This window comes from Gossypium hirsutum, chromosome A08 (genome assembly GCF_007990345.1).
Source record: "Gossypium hirsutum isolate 1008001.06 chromosome A08, Gossypium_hirsutum_v2.1, whole genome shotgun sequence".
Lineage (NCBI taxonomy): Eukaryota > Viridiplantae > Streptophyta > Magnoliopsida > Malvales > Malvaceae > Gossypium > Gossypium hirsutum.
Window position 1 is genome coordinate 113194763 of NC_053431.1, and position 16829 is coordinate 113211591.

Genomic DNA, 16829 nt, shown 5'->3' on the forward strand with positions numbered 1-16829 from the left:
TTTTCTTCAGACAACTTTATATTTGGTAGCTAATTATGATAAAAATCCACCTTTGTGTTTGAAGAATAAATCATGGTTGGGATCCCTTATCAGCACAATAATTGGTAACTTGAAGCTCTCAATATCAAATATTCACATCAGATATGAGGATCTTGAGAGGTAAAGTAAAGCCTAATGGTTAATGTTCTATGTTTTTAACAATTCATGTGGAACTTACTGGTGTTTTCTTGCCCCTTCCCATTTTAGCAATCCTGGCCATCCTTTTGCTGCTGGCCTTACATTGGAGAAACTCTCAGCTGTAACAGTTGATGACAGCGGGAAGGAGACTTTTGTTACCGGTGGTGCACTGGATCGTATACAGAAGGTTTCTCTTATAGTGAAATATCAAACTTGATTTTTTATTGTTTGAATCACTTTTGATGGAGAGAAGTTAATTGAATGAAGATCATCATAAAAAGAATTGTGCCAGATTGTCATCATGAATACATTCTTTATAATTATAGAAATAAATTTGTTTGTTGTTGGATTGCTTGTTGATTTTTAGCAAAATATATTGTTCTTTTACTGGTTGTCAGATTTAAAATTCTTTACCAACAACAGAACTATGACTTGCTTAATCCTAGGCTTGACATTTGCCATTTTTTTTTAAAACTTTTTAGTGTGTTATTACCAATTAAATTGGATGATGATTGGGTCCTCTATGCAACTGTTTGATTCCATTGTCCTAACTGTCATGGCTGTTAATTGCTTCTGGAAAAGGCATTGTTAGTCATCACAATTAGTATCATCACACCACCATAAAAACTGGAGCTGTTTTCTGCTCACTACTGCTTTTCTGAGACTTTCTCATGCTTTTAATTCCATGCTCCCTGATTTTCCTTTCCTTCCCAGTATTCTAGCTATTATCTATGATGACCTTTTTGTGTTTTTATTCCCCCTGTTTATAGTCAGTTGAACTGGATCGACTTGCTTTGTATCTGGACTCTGATATATTACCGTGGCATATCGATAAGCTGTGGGAGGATTTACTTCCTTCTGAGTGGATTCAGGTAGGCCTCTGTCACTCTTTGAATTTAACCTGTTTGTCCATGTCTGTTCATTCATACTTTCCTTGGTTCTCAACCTAGATTCTCCTTGTTTCCATTGAACTGCAGGTTTTCAGATTCGGTACAAAAGATGGCAGACCAGCTGATCATCCTATAGAAGAGCACGCCTACATCCTACAACCTGTAACTGGGAATGCAAAGTACTCAAAGCTTCGACAAAATGGATCTTCTGACAGTGGTGAACCTCTCCAAAAAGGAGCAGTGAGCTTGGATGATGTGACCCTTTGTTTGTCAAAGGTTTTCCCAAGTGTTTCTATCTTGGAAGTTCTTTATTCTTTGACTGTAGGTTTTATGGTTTTATTCTCCTCTTTCATGCAGGATGGATACAGGGATATTCTGAAATTGGCTGACAACTTCACCGCCTTCAATCAGAGACTAAAATATGCCCATTACCGTCCAACTGTCTCTTTGAAGTCAGATCCAAGGTCTTGGTGGAAGTATGCTTATAAAGCTGTTTCTGATCAGATGGAGAAGGCTAGGTGAACAAGTTAACTCTGTTTCTTGGCATCTTAGTTTTATTCTATTGTTTTTGGCATAAAATCCTATAATGTGATTAACCTATTGCAAATACCTCTAATCTCTATCATCTTGGAGGTCTTCAAAATTAGTACTGTTTTGCCAAAGATTATACATATATTGACTTTTGGCTTTTGTCTGAACATGATTTCAGTTCGACAACTTTTATTCTGTTTCTGGTTTTGCTTTGTCTAAGAATGTGGTTATTTTGGCAGTGGGAAACTGTCGTGGGAGCAAGTTTTGAGATATACAAGGCTGCAGAAGAAATACATATCTCTATATGCATCCCTACTTAAATCTGATGTGAATCGTCCAGTAGTTGATGATTGTAAAGAAATTGAGGAGCTTGATCGTGGACTTGATATAGAACTTATACTGCAGTGGAGGTACTGTATTTTGTTTAAATATGTCACTACTAGTCATCGGTATGACTTTTAGCTTTGGTTTTGGTCATATACTTTGTTATAATCTCTAGCAATGAATAGATATGGTTAACTAATTTACAATATTTGGCTCATCCCTCCCCTCCTTTGGCAAGTGTACAATTTATTCCCTCAGAGTGGTTTGCTCTTGGATTTAACTACCTCCTGAGTAGAGTGCTACTCATCTACAAGAACCAAGGATTTCCCGCATCAAATTTGACAATAGCATTTGCTTTTTAATTGCATACCAAGCGTAATCCTTCTACTATATTATTAATCTCCTTAGCTTTGTGTCTAAACCCTGATCATTTTCTTTCCCAAATTTTTTTTGTATCCAACTTTAGTCTAATATACCAAATGAAAATAGATGGAGTAACTCACTATAGCTAAGGCTAACTGAGTGTTGGATGATAGCACTTCATACTCTCTATCATGTATAGTTCCTATAATAAGAGAGATCGGAGAGTGGAGAAGTTAGAAATTTGTGGACACCGTGTAGGCACATGCATGAGTAGTCTGGGCTTGTTAGCTACAGTATATTTCAGTCCACATACAGATGTGCATACTGATTATAAATTTTGAAAACTTCACTACATTTTTGGTTCAGTGAAGTGGCTTTCTCTGTTGATTTTATTCTGGCATTGTGCAGAATGTTGGCACACAAGTTCGTGCGGCGGTCAATAGAATCAGAAAACTACTTGAAGCAGCAGAAAGCTAAAAAATCATGGTGGTCGTTGGGATGGTGAGTGCTTGTACAGAGAAATCTTCTTTCAATTTAACTAGTCTGTCTTATGCTGTAGAATTTACAACTTCAGTGAATCATTTACAATTCCAGGGCCAGTCAATCTCTTAAAGACGATGGTGAATCATTCAGTTTCAGTGAAGAGGACTGGGAGAAATTAAACAAAATTATAGGGTATAAGGAAGATGATGATCAGTCACTTATGATTAATGCAAAACCTGATATTCTTCAGACTTCTCTGGAAATTCACATGAAACGTAATGCTTCAAAGCTTCTAGATGGGGCCTGTGCATGTCTTGCTGAATTATCATGTGAGGGCCTCAATTGCTCCATTAAGCTTTATCCAGAGACAAAAGTATTTGACGTGAATCTGGGATCATATCAATTATCATCTCCCAATGGTCTTCTTGCTGAGGTTTAATTTCTTGCCATTCTTCAGAATTGCATTTTTTATTGGTTACAATGTTCTTGTTGCTGATTGGTTACTTTTTTTTTTTCTCATTGTTGTGGACCAACCTTGATTTTATATTTGTTCTTGCAGAGTGCAACTACATCTGACTCTTTAGTTGGTGTCTTCTGCTACAAGCCATTTGATACCAAAGTAGACTGGAGCCTGGTTGCTAAAGCCTCTCCATGTTATGCGACTGTACGCCCTTATACCCAACTCTTGACTACTAAATCCTTTGGATTATATATTGTTTTTTATTTTTATTTTTTAATTCAATGTCTTTTGGCAGTTTCTCAAGGAATCCATTGACGAAGTTATCAATTTTTTTGAAAGCAATATAGCTGTCAGTCAGACCATGGCAGTGGAAACTGCAACAGCAGTACAGGTTTTGTTATGCTTATGCTATCTTTTTAACTCTATTGAGGAGTACTTCCGTTAGCCCAAGTCACTTGAAACGGCCTTTCTCAATTTTGTATATGATGAAATTAGAGAATACTCTTATATATTGAGGAAAAACTCACTCAATCATGTAAGGGAAGAATATCTCTAAAAATTAGGTATAATCCCTAAAGATTAGCTATTCAATGCTGTCAAATAAATCAAAGATTCTCAACATTCCCCCTCAAGTTGGTGTATAGATGTCTCGCATGCCCAACTTGCAAAAAAGATTATGATAAGTCTTACAGCTATGCCCTTTTGTAAAAACATCAACCAACTATTTTCCGGATGCTAGATAAGATAAGACTTAAGGCACCATTGGATACTTTTTCCTTGATAAAATGGCGATCTATTTCGATGTGCTTGGTCCTATCATGCTGCACTGGATTTTGACCTCTGTTGATGGCCGCTTTGTTGTCATAGTATAGGGTTGATCCATTTTCGTTCAACAACTTTAGCTCTTCTAATACCTTTTGCGGTCATAAAAGCTCACAAACACCTTGAGCCATGACCCTATATTCAATCTTTGCACTTGATCGAGCAATAACACTTTGTTTCTTGCTCCTTTAAGTGACTAAGTTTCCTTCAACAATAGTACAATAACCCAATGTAGACCTTCTGTCATCAAGAGAGTTGGCCCAATCTGCATTTGTAAATACATCTAGCTTGAGATGACTATTTTTGGAGAAGAGAATACCTTTATCCGGTATAGACTTCAAATAACACAAAATTCGCAATACTGCCTACATATGGGCTTTGCGAGGATCATACGTAAACTGGCTTACCAAACTAACTGCATAGGTTATATCAGGTTGAGTATGAGCGAAATAAATCAATAGTCCAACGAGTCTCTGATATCTCCTTTTATCCACCGTTTCACTGACCTTTACTTGTGATTACTCTCAATAGGTGATTGTGCTAGTCCACAACCTAACATGTCAGTCTCTACCGGAATGCCTAAGACATACTTTCTTTGGGAAATAAAGATTCCCTTTTTCGATCTAGCTACTTCTATTCCGAGGAAATATTGTAACTTTCTCAAGTCTTTGATTTTGAATTTCTGAGCCAATTGTTTCTTAAGTTGGGCCATTTTTTCCTTGTTGTCTCCTGTCATAATTATGTCATCAACATAAACTATAAGAAGAGTAATCTTACCCTTGTGATGTTTTATAAAGAGGGTATGATCAACATTACTTTGTCGATTGCCAAACGACACCATGGCTTACAAAATCTGTCAACCCGGGTTCTGGGAGATTGCTTTAGTACATATAGGGCCTTTTTTAATCTACACACCTTCCCTTGAGTATCTTTATCCTCGAAGTCTAGAGGAGCTTTTATATACACTTTTTCTTCCAAATCTCCATGTAAGAAAACATTTTTTACATCAAACTGCTATAAGTCCTAGTCGAGATTTGCTGCACATGATAAAAGAATCTTAATCATGTTCAATTTAGCAACCGGAGAAAATGTTTGATAATCCACTCCATATGTTTGAGTGAATCCTTGCGCTACTAATTTGACTAGAGTCTTTCAATTGAACCATTAGCCTTATACTTGATACTAAACACCCATTTGCAGCCAATCATTTTTTGCCCTTTAGGAGGATTAACTAGTTCCTACGTCTCACTTTTTTGTTAAAGCCCGCATTTCTTCTATCATAGCCTTCTTCCATCTTGGATCAGTGATATCTTATCTCCAATCCTGTGAAACAGGCATAAAGAACAAAGACAAAGCAAAAACTTTATAGGATGAGGATAATGAATCATAAGAGACAAAGTCAGAGATAGGATAAAAAAGGCAAGTTTTAACACCTTTTCGTTGGGCTATTGGTAATTCTAAATCGGTAGCAAATTTAGGTAAAGAATACTCACATGGTAGTGAAGAGTTAGGGAACAAAGTAGATTGTATGATGGCATCTTCTTTCTTGCCTTTTCTAGTGTATGTCATTAAATTAGGCCTATCCGACAACCGTCCACTAGTCTTCTCTTGAATCGAAGTCTCTATTGGAACTAAATTTTCCCTCGGAAGAGTAGTAGAGTAAGGTGTCATCTTTTCATTTTTAGTAATCTTTCCCTGAAGAGATGGCTGTGATAAAGAAAAGTAATGTTTATCCTCACGAAATGTTACATGCATACTTACATAATACTTTCTAGATGACAGATGATAACATTTGTAACCCTTTTATGTGGGAGGGCATCCGATGAAAACTCATTTGATTGCTCGAGGATCCAGTTTGCTCCCATGTCGAAGATGGACAAAGAAAACACAGCCAAATACCTTCAGTGAAATCGGGTAATCCGTCTTGCCCTGTAAGATTTCTATGTGACTTTTAAAATCAAGGATTCGAAGAGGCATCTGATTAATGAGATAAGCAGCAACCAAAATCGCATCCCCCCATTGGGAGGTTCATAGTGAACATAAGTGATCTAGCAACCTCCAAAAGATGTCAATTTTTCCTTTCGACAATAACATTCTAAGTACTTCTACCGAGACAACTGGTCTGATGTAGAATCCCATATGCTTCTAAATAATCATTAACGTTATACTCGATTCCATTATCAGTTCGCAAAATCTTAACCTTAGCATCAAACTGAGTAGTAATCAATTTATGAAAAGAACGAAAACACGAGAAAACATTACTTTTGGACTTTAATGAAAAACCAATGTCATCCGAGTGCAACAGTCAATAAATGTAACAAATCAATGATTACCAAATAAAAAAGTCAGGCGAGTAGGGCCCAAAACATCAGAATGAATAATCTCAAAAGAAACAATACTTTTATTATCATGTAAAGGATAATTGTTTCTTGTATGCTTAGCAAACTCAAATGCATCACAAATTAAAGAATCCAACTAAGTTCTTGAAAAGAAAGTAGGAAACATCTTGGCTAAAACATTAAATGATGGATGTCCTAACCGACTGTACTACTGAATTATCACTCAGTTGACATATTTATCCTCTCCAAATAAGGCTTGAGACATACTGGATGATCGATTCAGAAGATATAAGCCATCATCTACCACTGCCAATCGTCTTCCCTGTTTGGAGGTCCTGAAAGCCATAATAATCGGGAAAGAATCCAAGTTTACAATTTAAGGCTTTAGTGATAGTACTAATAGATAAAAGGTTAACTGGAAATTTAGGGACATGGAGGATAAAGGATAAAGTGATATTGGGAGTACAAACAACAAAACCTGTTCCAGAGATGGAGGTAAGAGAGCCATCGGCTATTGGCACGTTATCTTTAGATGGACAAGTACTATAGTTAAATAAGTTTTTGCTTGATTCTGCCATATGTTTATTTGCACCGGAATCAATAATCCTAGATTCAGAAGTAGATGAAACATTTAAAACAGAACTTGATTTCGCATGATTAGACTTAGCACTCTAGGTAGAGTCCAATTGAGACGAGATGTTGAATCTCGTCCGAGGTAAAACTCCCAGCAGAAGTGGACTTGTCCTCTGTTGTCACAGAGTTAACAAATTTTCCTAGGACCGAGAATTACTCCATTGTTTTGCACCACGATATTGAGTAGGGTGACCGTGTAACTTCCAGCACGAATCTTTAGTGTGCCGAGGCTTACCACAGTAGTCACATGTTAAGTGATCTTTGTCAGACTTACCACCCGATGGACCATCTTGGTTAGCAATGAGGCCAGCTTTCTCAATAGGTGGATTGTAAAGCATAACAGCACACCAACTCTCTTGTTGTACATAAGAGTATGCCTTATGGAGAGAAGGGAACAGAGTTTTTTGAAGAACTTGAATTCGAATCTGATCATACCCAGTACTCAACTCAGCCAAAAAATCAAAAACTTGCCCCTTTTCCATCATCTTCTGAAATTTCCTGGCATCACTGGTACAAGTCGCCTAAAAATCTTGATAATAATCAAGTTCTTGCCACAAGCCACTTAATTTAGCAAAATATTGAGAAATTGTTAGCTCCCCTATTTTGTACCATGAACTTTATTATGAATCTCAAAAATTTGCGCACCATTCCCAATACGAGAGTAGGTGAGAGCAACAACATTCCAAATCTTTTCCACTGTATCAAGCATCAAATAAGTTTTGGAAATATGGGGTTGCATAAAGTTGATAAGCCATGCCATAACAAGAGGGTTTGCTGAATCCCACTGACTAAAAGTTGAATCACTGAGTTCAGGTTTTGATGTGGTACTGGTGATTTATCCTTGCAATCCACGAGCCTTGATAAATAACAAGCAGGACCTTGACCAAGCAAGGTAATTACGTTCATCAAGCTTCACAAGACTAATTTGCAACGATGGATTATCGGTTGGAATCACTAGCTTCTTGCCCTTCGCCATAATGCTGAAAAAAAAAGTAATACCCCAAAAGATCTGCTTGAAAAAATTATAACAAAAACCACATCCTTCACAAAAAAACTTGGCCGAAATACACCACCAATCAAAGGAGAATGACTGGAAGGGAGCAGAGAGCACTGTGACGGCGTTGGAAAAACATGGCAGCAGCAAGTGGAGGCCACGCACGGTGTGTGAAACAAAGAGGCAAAACCTTGTGACGGCGCATGAGGCCCATGCACGGGTCTTCTGGTCACCAGCCTTCGAGGTTTTGCCGACGAGTGGATTTCCACTCCAATGGTAGGGGCGGTGAGAGAAAATAAAGGCTAAGGTGGAAAGTACCAATTTAGTGTTTTTAGGGTTTTTGGAACAAAACTTTGAAAATCTGAAAAGAATTATCCCAAAAAACGAATAAAAAATCTGATACCATGATGAAATTAGAGATGAATACTCTAATATATTGAGGAAAACTCACTCAAAAACTATATATTTCTCAGAAATATGTACAGATATATATACATGAAGCATTGAATCATGCAAGGAAGAATATCTCTAATTAGAATCTTTAAAAATCAGCTATAATCCCCAAAAGGTTAGCTATTCAATGCTGTCAAATAAATCAAATTTTCTCAACAGTATCCTTGGTGTATCATTGTGTCTACATATGAGAAACTAAACAACAAAGTTAGTGTCTTAGTGTGAGAGTATTTATTTTCTTAGGAATTTAGTAAGGTGACTAGATGTTCCTGTTTTAAAGAATTCTAAGGCAGATTCTTTAAATAAATTTACTGTTGAAGCACCACCAGTAAGTAGCAAGTTTATCTTGATTTTTATGCTCTCTTCCTTCGGACAGTTACTACTAACATATTGTCAGTGTTGATTGGTTTGCTAATCGTGTATTAACTGATTATTAGATGACAATTGATGGAGTCAGACGGTCTGCTCAGCAACAAGTGAACAAGGCTTTGAAGGACCATGCCAGGTTTGCTTCTTTAGAGTCAAAGTTGCACTAGTGACTGTATTTTTGGCAGTTTGGAAAGAATTATATATCTTGAACAATTGCTGGGGTATTGTTTATACTTTGTCCTTCTGGACTCGGTGTTTTAGTATTTATCTCTGCTGCTTCTTAATACTTGCAATGGATGGTCTTATGTATATAGCTACATAATTTATGTCTATTGATGTCAGAACCATAATTGCCTCATGAGACCTTGACCGGAGGCTAATGGTACATAACTGTGAATTTGGAAGCTTCATTTGTTGTCTTGTTCTGCTTTGCTTTACCGTGTATAAATATCATGGTTGATCAATTCTTTTTATATTTCCATTGTCTTATTTCATTGGAATTCACTTTTCTAGGTACGTAAGCTATAATCTTCAGATGTTGCTCTTTGGGTTATATAGCCTTGACCATGTTTGGCTCTTGTGTAGTTCTTACATATCATGTCTTGTTAACTCCTTTTGATTCATGTGATCAAATATTCTGCACATTAACTTTGAGAGGAAAATTATTTGGATAAGCTGTTAAAATGCAAAAGCATTTATCTTTTACCTATTTGTAGGTTTCTGCTAGACTTGGATATTGCAGCTCCTAAGATTACGATTCCAACTGAATTTCGACCCAACAGCAAGCATTCAACAAAACTTCTTCTTGATTTGGGAAATTTGATCATCCGTTCACAGGTTAGAGGATGAAGATAAGCCCCACCTTAATTAGTTAATAATTTGAGATGTGTAATTTATATGGTATTTGCTGAATATTTACAGGATGACTATACACGTGCATCTTCAGAGGTGCTTGATTTGTATTTGCAGTTTGATTTGGTTTTAAGTGATGTTTCTGCTTTTCTGGTTGATGGTGATTACCATTGGAGTCAAACGTTTCCAAAGAAGTCCGCAGGTTCTACCAATGTTGACGTTGTTAGTTTCTTGCCTGTTATTGAAAAATGTGGGGTAATCTTGAAACTTCAGCAGGTAAAGTTGTAGACAATTTCCCTCAAAACATTGTTTTAAGATTGTTGTGTGTTCTTTAATCTGAAGTCAATTATTTTTTCACACAGATTCGCTTAGAGAACCCATCATACCCATCAACAAGACTTGCTGTGCAGTTACCATCATTAGGTTTCCACTTCTCTCCTGCTCGGTACCATAGATTGATGCAAGTAATTAAAATCTTTCGGGAGGAGGACAAAGACAATCCAGATATCTTTCGTCCTTGGAATCAAGCTGACTTTGAGGGTTGGTTGTTTGTTCTTAGTAGGAAGGTCTCTCTCCTGTCTCTCTTGTACTTACATATACATATATTGTCAGTTTCTGGTCCGTTTTTATTCTATTGACCTTTCTTCCTACTCCTGCCCCCTCCCCTTCTATTTTTATGTTATAGGGTGTGGGAAACAGGGAAGCTGTTTGGCAGCGGAGATACTTGTGCTTAGTAGGGCCTTTTCTGTATGTACTTGAAACTCCTGGTTCTAAGTCATACAAACAGTATGTCAGGTTAGTAGCCAACTTCTCCAAATTGATTTTCCAATGGCATGATCATCTTATATAGATAAAGGTGTATGTTGAAGATTGTATGAAAAAGTCAACTAGCATGATCATAAAAGATAACCGGATATGTATTTTAGGATTTAGGAGATATGAATGAACAAGATTACATCTAACATGCTTCACCACTACTTTAAAATTTAGTAGAATTAGATCTCTTTTTGAAGTCTTAAAGCTGAGCCTGCTTTTTTAATCTAATTTTCAAAATTTTTTTTTTTGGAACTTGTAGCTACGGTAAGAGATTGCTTCACTAATGACTATTACATGGTAAAATCTCTTTTTAGTAGATTATATTAGAAACCTACTATGAGAATTGTGGAGCATGGACGAAACTCCACCTCTTGTAATCTTTTTGGGCAGATATGAATTTGATGAGGATGGATGTACTCAAATGTGGCTGGATACACCAAAAAAGTTGCATTTTTTGATGGCTAAAGTCATCAACAGCTTCTTGCTTGTTTAGTTACACCAGCTAGTTTACTTTATGATATAGCCTTCCTGATTTATGTGATCTTCTCACTTGTACTTCAGTTTCTAAGTTTATGTCCTGGTTTACTTGCCTTGTAGTTTGAGAGGAAAACAAGTGTATCTAGTTTCAACAGAGTTGGCTGGTGATATGGAATCTGTGCTGGCTGTTTGTGATGCTGCACGGTCAAATAGCAAGGTTGTAAGAGCATTTCAGTTATTAAAACAGTATTAACCAAGGAATGTAGTGAGATATTAACTTAAATTCTTTTCTTGTTCAAATGTGGAACCCCCCTCCTGAATATTGCTTTGTTTTTGTTATTTTTCTTACTAGGTGGTGGAAGATGTGAATGCACTTATATTGCAGTGTGATGATGATGATTCAAGGAAAGCATGGCAAAGACGCCTGCAGGGAGCTATTTATCATGCTTCAGTAGGTCTTCCTGGTTTAATCTATCAAAAAGAGAGCAAGGGAATAGTAGTAGAAGAAGAAGTGATAGGAAACTTAGCTACAAATTCTCTTAGTAACCTGAATCTTTAATAGATATTAACTCCAACAAGTCTAACAATACATTGAGATATAAACAGGCATACTAGTTAGTTGGAGTAGGATCCTAAAACATTACTATTTTGAGAAACACGATTCCTACAAAATAAATCTACCAAAATAGTTCTCTGGCACTTGAGTTGTGAAAATGGTAATTCTCCCTTTGGACATAAAAATAGCTGGACCTTATATGATGAAGACGTAAATGCTAGTAAGGAAATTAGAAATTTGGAAGTGATAAAGTTTCTTCTAGCACACTTGCATCACATTCTTGGAGGATAATGCTCTATAAAATCAAGGGGCATCATCAAGAAGGGCAAGAGCATATTATACTTGTTACGAAGGAATCATTTTTCATGGTTCACATAATATTTCTGATGCAAAGAAAGGAATAATTCTAAATAATATTCTCTCTGCAGGCTTCTGCGCCTATTACTAGTCTATCTGAAACTTCATCAGACTCGGAAACAGAACCTAATGACAAGCATGATACAGTTGATTTAGCAAAGATAGAAAGTGTTTTTATAACTGGAGTTCTTGATGAGTTGAAGATCAGCTTTAGTTATAACCATGAGGTAAGCCTGGACTATATTGCCATGAAATTCAACTAAAGTCGAACTGCTTAGGAATTGATTTATTTGCCTATCTTTTCTAGCATGAGTGGAGTTTCATTAAGGTGCTTCTTGCTGAAGAGTATCCTCTATTTGAATTCCGAGCAATAGGTGGTCAGGTAAGGTTCACATTATCACGTTTATGTCAATTCATATTTCTATTTGTTTTGATCTTATAAATTTTTACCTTTGTCAACACAGGTTGAACTTTCAATAAAAGGGAATGATATGTTTATTGGCACTATGCTGAAATCACTGGAAATCGAAGATATGATTTGCTGCAGTACTGTGTCTAAGCCTTGCTACTTGGCAAGATCTTTTATACGAAGTGCAGATGCACATTCAGTATTGGAGGATGCATCCATTGTGTTGTCCCCAAGTGAAGGAGACGAAAAATTTTATGAAGCCCCTGAAAATTTGGTTGATTCTGTTGAGAGCACAACACCCACACCTCGTAAAGCATCTGAATTAGTTAGTTTGCAAGGATTTCTCTCATCAGGGAAAACCTCGTTACCGACTCAGAGTTTTAGTCGTGTTACTGGTTTACTCCCTGATGGCAAACTGCTTCCGAGAACTGAGGATATTGAACTAAGTGATACATTAAATAGTTTTGTAAAGGCACAAATAGTTATTTATGACCAGAACTCTCCCCTATATGACAATATTGACATGAAGGTAGGTTCTTCTCTGGGTTGGAAATAGACTTCAGTCATCTTCTTCTCATCTATTATCTTGTTCTTTTATATTTCATTGAAGTAATAACAGGCTATTTTCAGGTCACTGTGACTCTGGCTACTTTGTCTTTTTTCTGTCGTAGACCAACAATCCTTGCTATTATGGAATTTGCTAGTTCTATCACCATTGAGGAAGAAAGCTGTGAGTCTTTTAGTGATAGTTCTTCTGCAGTTGGTGTGAAACGTGATATTTCTAGTGAAGATCCTACTGACAATTTACAGTCAACTAGCATTGAGGAGCCTGTGGTCAAAGGTCTGCTAGGAAAAGGGAAATCCAGAATTATTTTCAATTTAGCATTAAATATGGCTCATGCTCAGATTTTGTTGATGAATGAAAATGAAACCAAGTTTGCTACTTTGTCGCAAGAAAATCTGCGTACTGATATAAAGGTCTGCCTCAGTTGTTTCGCAGTTTTACTCAATGTTGCCTTCCTTTTAGTATTTTATTCCTTCCCTTTTCTCATCTTAACAACTGCATTTTTTTCTATTTGAAACTCAGTTACCTGTTTTTGAATTTGATGTTTATTGTTTTAATATTAAAACTTCTCTTTTGTTTAAAGGTGTTCCCATCTTCTTTTAGTATCAATGCAGCATTGGGAAACTTGAGAATAAGTGATGACAGCCTCCCAAGCAACCATATGTATTTCTGGATCTGTGATATGAGAGATCCTGGAGGCACATCATTTGTTGAGGTATTTAATTTTGCCATCTTCTACTAACCGTACAAAGAAAAAAATATTTCATCTGTTAGATTTGTGGATTTGTTGCACAAGTTATTTCAGGATCATTTTCTTTTCGAGTGTAACTGGTTTTGTTTGGAGTTCTTCATAACGACAGAACCCTAATCTGTGTACTTGTCTGAATTTGTGGATCTGTGTACTTTTCATATTTTACTCATTGGTATATTTGTCTGAATTTAGTTTATAATGTTTGTAAATTTTAACCATTTTTTTCTTTCTGGATGTTGTGAAGCTGGTTTTCACTTCATTCAGCATTGATGATGAAGATTACGAAGGTTTTGAATATAGCCTGTTTGGCCAACTTTCCGAAGTACGCATTGTTTACTTGAATCGCTTTGTGCAGGAGGTAACATAACTTTTAATTATTAGCAATTACTTAGTGCCATTTTAGTTATCTCATGTATTTCAAACTTGATAATGTAGGTTATCAGTTACTTTATGGGTCTTGTTCCCAAGGATTCAAAAAGTGTAGTCAAATTGAAAGATCAAGGTACGAACTCAGAGAAGTGGTTCACGACTAGTGAAATTGAAGGGTCACCTGCCTTAAGGTTGGATCTTTCACTTAGGAAACCTATAATTCTGATGCCTCGCAAGACAGACAGCTTCGAGTATGTTGATACTGGAATATAGCTTTATTGAATTTTAATTTTTAGTTGGTTTTCTGCCCATGTGAGCTATCTTTATATTTTTCATTGATCATGACATGCTAATATTAACTGTTTTCATTTTCTGTGACAGTTATTTGAAGCTTGATGTTGTTCATATTACGGTGCAGAATACCTTCCATTGGTTCTGTGGCAGTAAAAGTGACTTGAATGCTGTCCATTTTGAAATAATGACAATTATGGTGAGGATCATGACTAGATTGCCAATTGATAGGCCAGCTTAGTAGATGTAAGAAATTGAAGTAAAAGTGGCATGAATGTGTTTGTGATTTCTCCCTTCTATAACTTAAATATGGTGAATCCTTCTTTAAGCTATCATTTCTTTGAGGCTTTTGTTGGTTCTTTATTTGACTTTCTTATACCATAAATGTTCAACACTTTCTTCAGAAGTAGTGTATTTTTGTACATATCATTGTATAAAATGGAATAATCAATCAGATTTGATTCTCTGTTGTTAACGTTGAGTAATAATACAAATTCCACCATCTTTTTTCCAAGCATATAAATTCCACCATCTTTTTTCCAAGCATACCCTTCTAGCCAGGGAAAAAAATTATTGAATAAGTTCAAGTTTGGCCTATGAATTTCATAAATAAGATGTTTCAAGTTGGACCAAGTAATTATTACCACATCAGATGGGACAAATTTGTTCTGATGAATAATATATTTCAACTCTGAACTTTTCTAACTTAATCTTCACATGCATTTTCCTCAGTCATTTTCTCTAATGGGATGCAGGTTGAGGACATCAATTTAAATGTTGGTACTGAATCAGACTTAAGTGAAAGTATTATTAAGGATGTCAAAGGTGTTTCTATTGTCATCCGGAGGTCCCTTCGAGACTTAATGCATCAAATACCAAGTATTGAAGCTGACATCAAGGTAATGGACTATGTGTTCATTGATGTACTGGCACATCAAGCAAAATCCTCTGTGGTCTTGTTGCCTTTTTTATGAAGAGAAATGTTGAGTTAAATGTTTCTTTGACATGATTTTCAGATAGAGGAGTTGAAAGCAGAGTTGTCAAACAGGGAGTATATGATTATTACTGAGTGTGCACTGTCTAATATATCTGAGACACCACATATTGTACCACCAATAGGCAGCGACTTTGTAACATCATCAGAGGATGTTGTAGAAGATGTTATTCCTCAGACTACTGCAGATGTTGAGCCTAGGACTCCAAATGATGAAACTTGGACTGCCATGAAAGTTTCAGTTGTCATCAATCTTGTTGAAATGGGCTTATATGTTGGGGAGGAATGGCGTTCACCTCTGGCCACTGTGCAGGTAAATTTCCATTTTGTACATTTGTTTCAGATTCTGTAGTTCTATCATCTCATTTGTTCTTTTTGATGAATCTTTATGGGGTATCATGTCTTTCAAGAAGAATAGAGACTGCCCGGCTTTTAAGTTAATTGTTCATGGTATAGTAAATCGCATGCATGTCCAGGTCCTTATTTCTTTTTCTCTTTGTTATGCAGGCAAGTGGCACCTGGCTTCTCTACATGTCTAATACTTTAGGTGAAGGTTTTCTGTCTGCAAGTCTTAAGGGTTTCACTGTGATTGATAATCGTGTGGGAACTAAGGAAGAGTTCAAGTTGGCAATAGCGATGCCGAAAAACCCTGTAGTTTCTGTTGCTAATACCAATGGCCAGTTCATATCTAATGAAAATGTTACAAAAGGGAATAATATCAAACCATTTCCTACGATGCTACTTCTTGATGCAAAATTTGGTCAATCGTCAACATCTGTCTCAATTTGTGTCCAGAAGCCTCAGTTGCTTGTAGCACTAGATTTTCTGCTGGCACTTGTTGAGTTTTTTGTTCCAACAGTTGGCACTATGCTGACAGATGAAGAAGATAAGAAGTCCTTGCATATGGTAGATGCTATTATATTAGATAAATCAACATACACACAGCCATTGTCTCAGTTCTCTCTCTGTCCTGTGAAACCCTTAATTGCTGATGATGAAAAGTTTGATCACTTTATTTATGATGGTAATGGTGGAATATTGCATTTAAAAGATAGGGAGGGAATTGATCTTTGTGCACCTAGTAGTGAGGCTATGATATATGTGGGGAATGGGAAAAAGTTGCAATTCAAGAATGTTCTTATCAAGGTATAAGTTTTAATCACATCTTATTTTGTTGACCTAATGAACCAACATCTTCTCCGAGAATGGGCCCAGTTCATAGCTACGGTTATCTTGGTGCAGAATGGGCATTATTTAGATTCGTGTATTTCCCTGGGAACAAACAGTGGCTACTCTGCTTCAAAGGATGATCTGGTCTACTTTGAGGGAGGAGAGGAAGATCCGCAAGTGGATACTGCAAGGGAAATTGCTAATCAGCTTGCACCCCAAAATGCTGCTGTTGACAGATCTGCAGAGTTTATAGTTGAATTTCAGGTTGGTTGTTTGTTTCGTTGTTGTTATTTCGGACTTTCTTTTGAGTTTATTATTATTTTTCATAAAGTTAGCTAGTTATTGAGGTGTGCTTCGGTCAGTGATTTGCTGGGAAACTGAAAG

At 36.5% G+C, this 16829-nt stretch overlaps 1 protein-coding gene across 3 annotated transcripts in view; it reads left to right on the top strand.

The window, feature by feature from the left end:
• LOC107919490 (uncharacterized) overlaps nucleotides 1-16829 on the top strand; it is a 38520-nt gene that overhangs the window by 2435 nt on the left and 19256 nt on the right. For all 3 annotated transcript variants that reach the window (XM_041074825.1, XM_016848944.2, XM_041074826.1), the window contains 29 exons: nucleotides 65-159; nucleotides 247-364; nucleotides 948-1049; nucleotides 1155-1343; nucleotides 1425-1585; nucleotides 1838-2008; nucleotides 2694-2786; nucleotides 2880-3201; nucleotides 3328-3432; nucleotides 3524-3619; nucleotides 8907-8974; nucleotides 9555-9675; nucleotides 9760-9966; nucleotides 10053-10256; nucleotides 10376-10485; nucleotides 11104-11200; nucleotides 11336-11434; nucleotides 11968-12123; nucleotides 12204-12278; nucleotides 12361-12834; nucleotides 12936-13283; nucleotides 13454-13585; nucleotides 13866-13979; nucleotides 14057-14241; nucleotides 14372-14480; nucleotides 15037-15180; nucleotides 15298-15588; nucleotides 15783-16421; nucleotides 16518-16709. In XM_041074825.1, coding sequence (XP_040930759.1) covers nucleotides 65-159; nucleotides 247-364; nucleotides 948-1049; nucleotides 1155-1343; nucleotides 1425-1585; nucleotides 1838-2008; nucleotides 2694-2786; nucleotides 2880-3201; nucleotides 3328-3432; nucleotides 3524-3619; nucleotides 8907-8974; nucleotides 9555-9675; nucleotides 9760-9966; nucleotides 10053-10256; nucleotides 10376-10485; nucleotides 11104-11200; nucleotides 11336-11434; nucleotides 11968-12123; nucleotides 12204-12278; nucleotides 12361-12834; nucleotides 12936-13283; nucleotides 13454-13585; nucleotides 13866-13979; nucleotides 14057-14241; nucleotides 14372-14480; nucleotides 15037-15180; nucleotides 15298-15588; nucleotides 15783-16421; nucleotides 16518-16709 — 5217 coding nt within the window. The remainder of the gene's footprint in view (nucleotides 1-64; nucleotides 160-246; nucleotides 365-947; nucleotides 1050-1154; nucleotides 1344-1424; nucleotides 1586-1837; nucleotides 2009-2693; nucleotides 2787-2879; nucleotides 3202-3327; nucleotides 3433-3523; nucleotides 3620-8906; nucleotides 8975-9554; nucleotides 9676-9759; nucleotides 9967-10052; nucleotides 10257-10375; nucleotides 10486-11103; nucleotides 11201-11335; nucleotides 11435-11967; nucleotides 12124-12203; nucleotides 12279-12360; nucleotides 12835-12935; nucleotides 13284-13453; nucleotides 13586-13865; nucleotides 13980-14056; nucleotides 14242-14371; nucleotides 14481-15036; nucleotides 15181-15297; nucleotides 15589-15782; nucleotides 16422-16517; nucleotides 16710-16829) is intronic.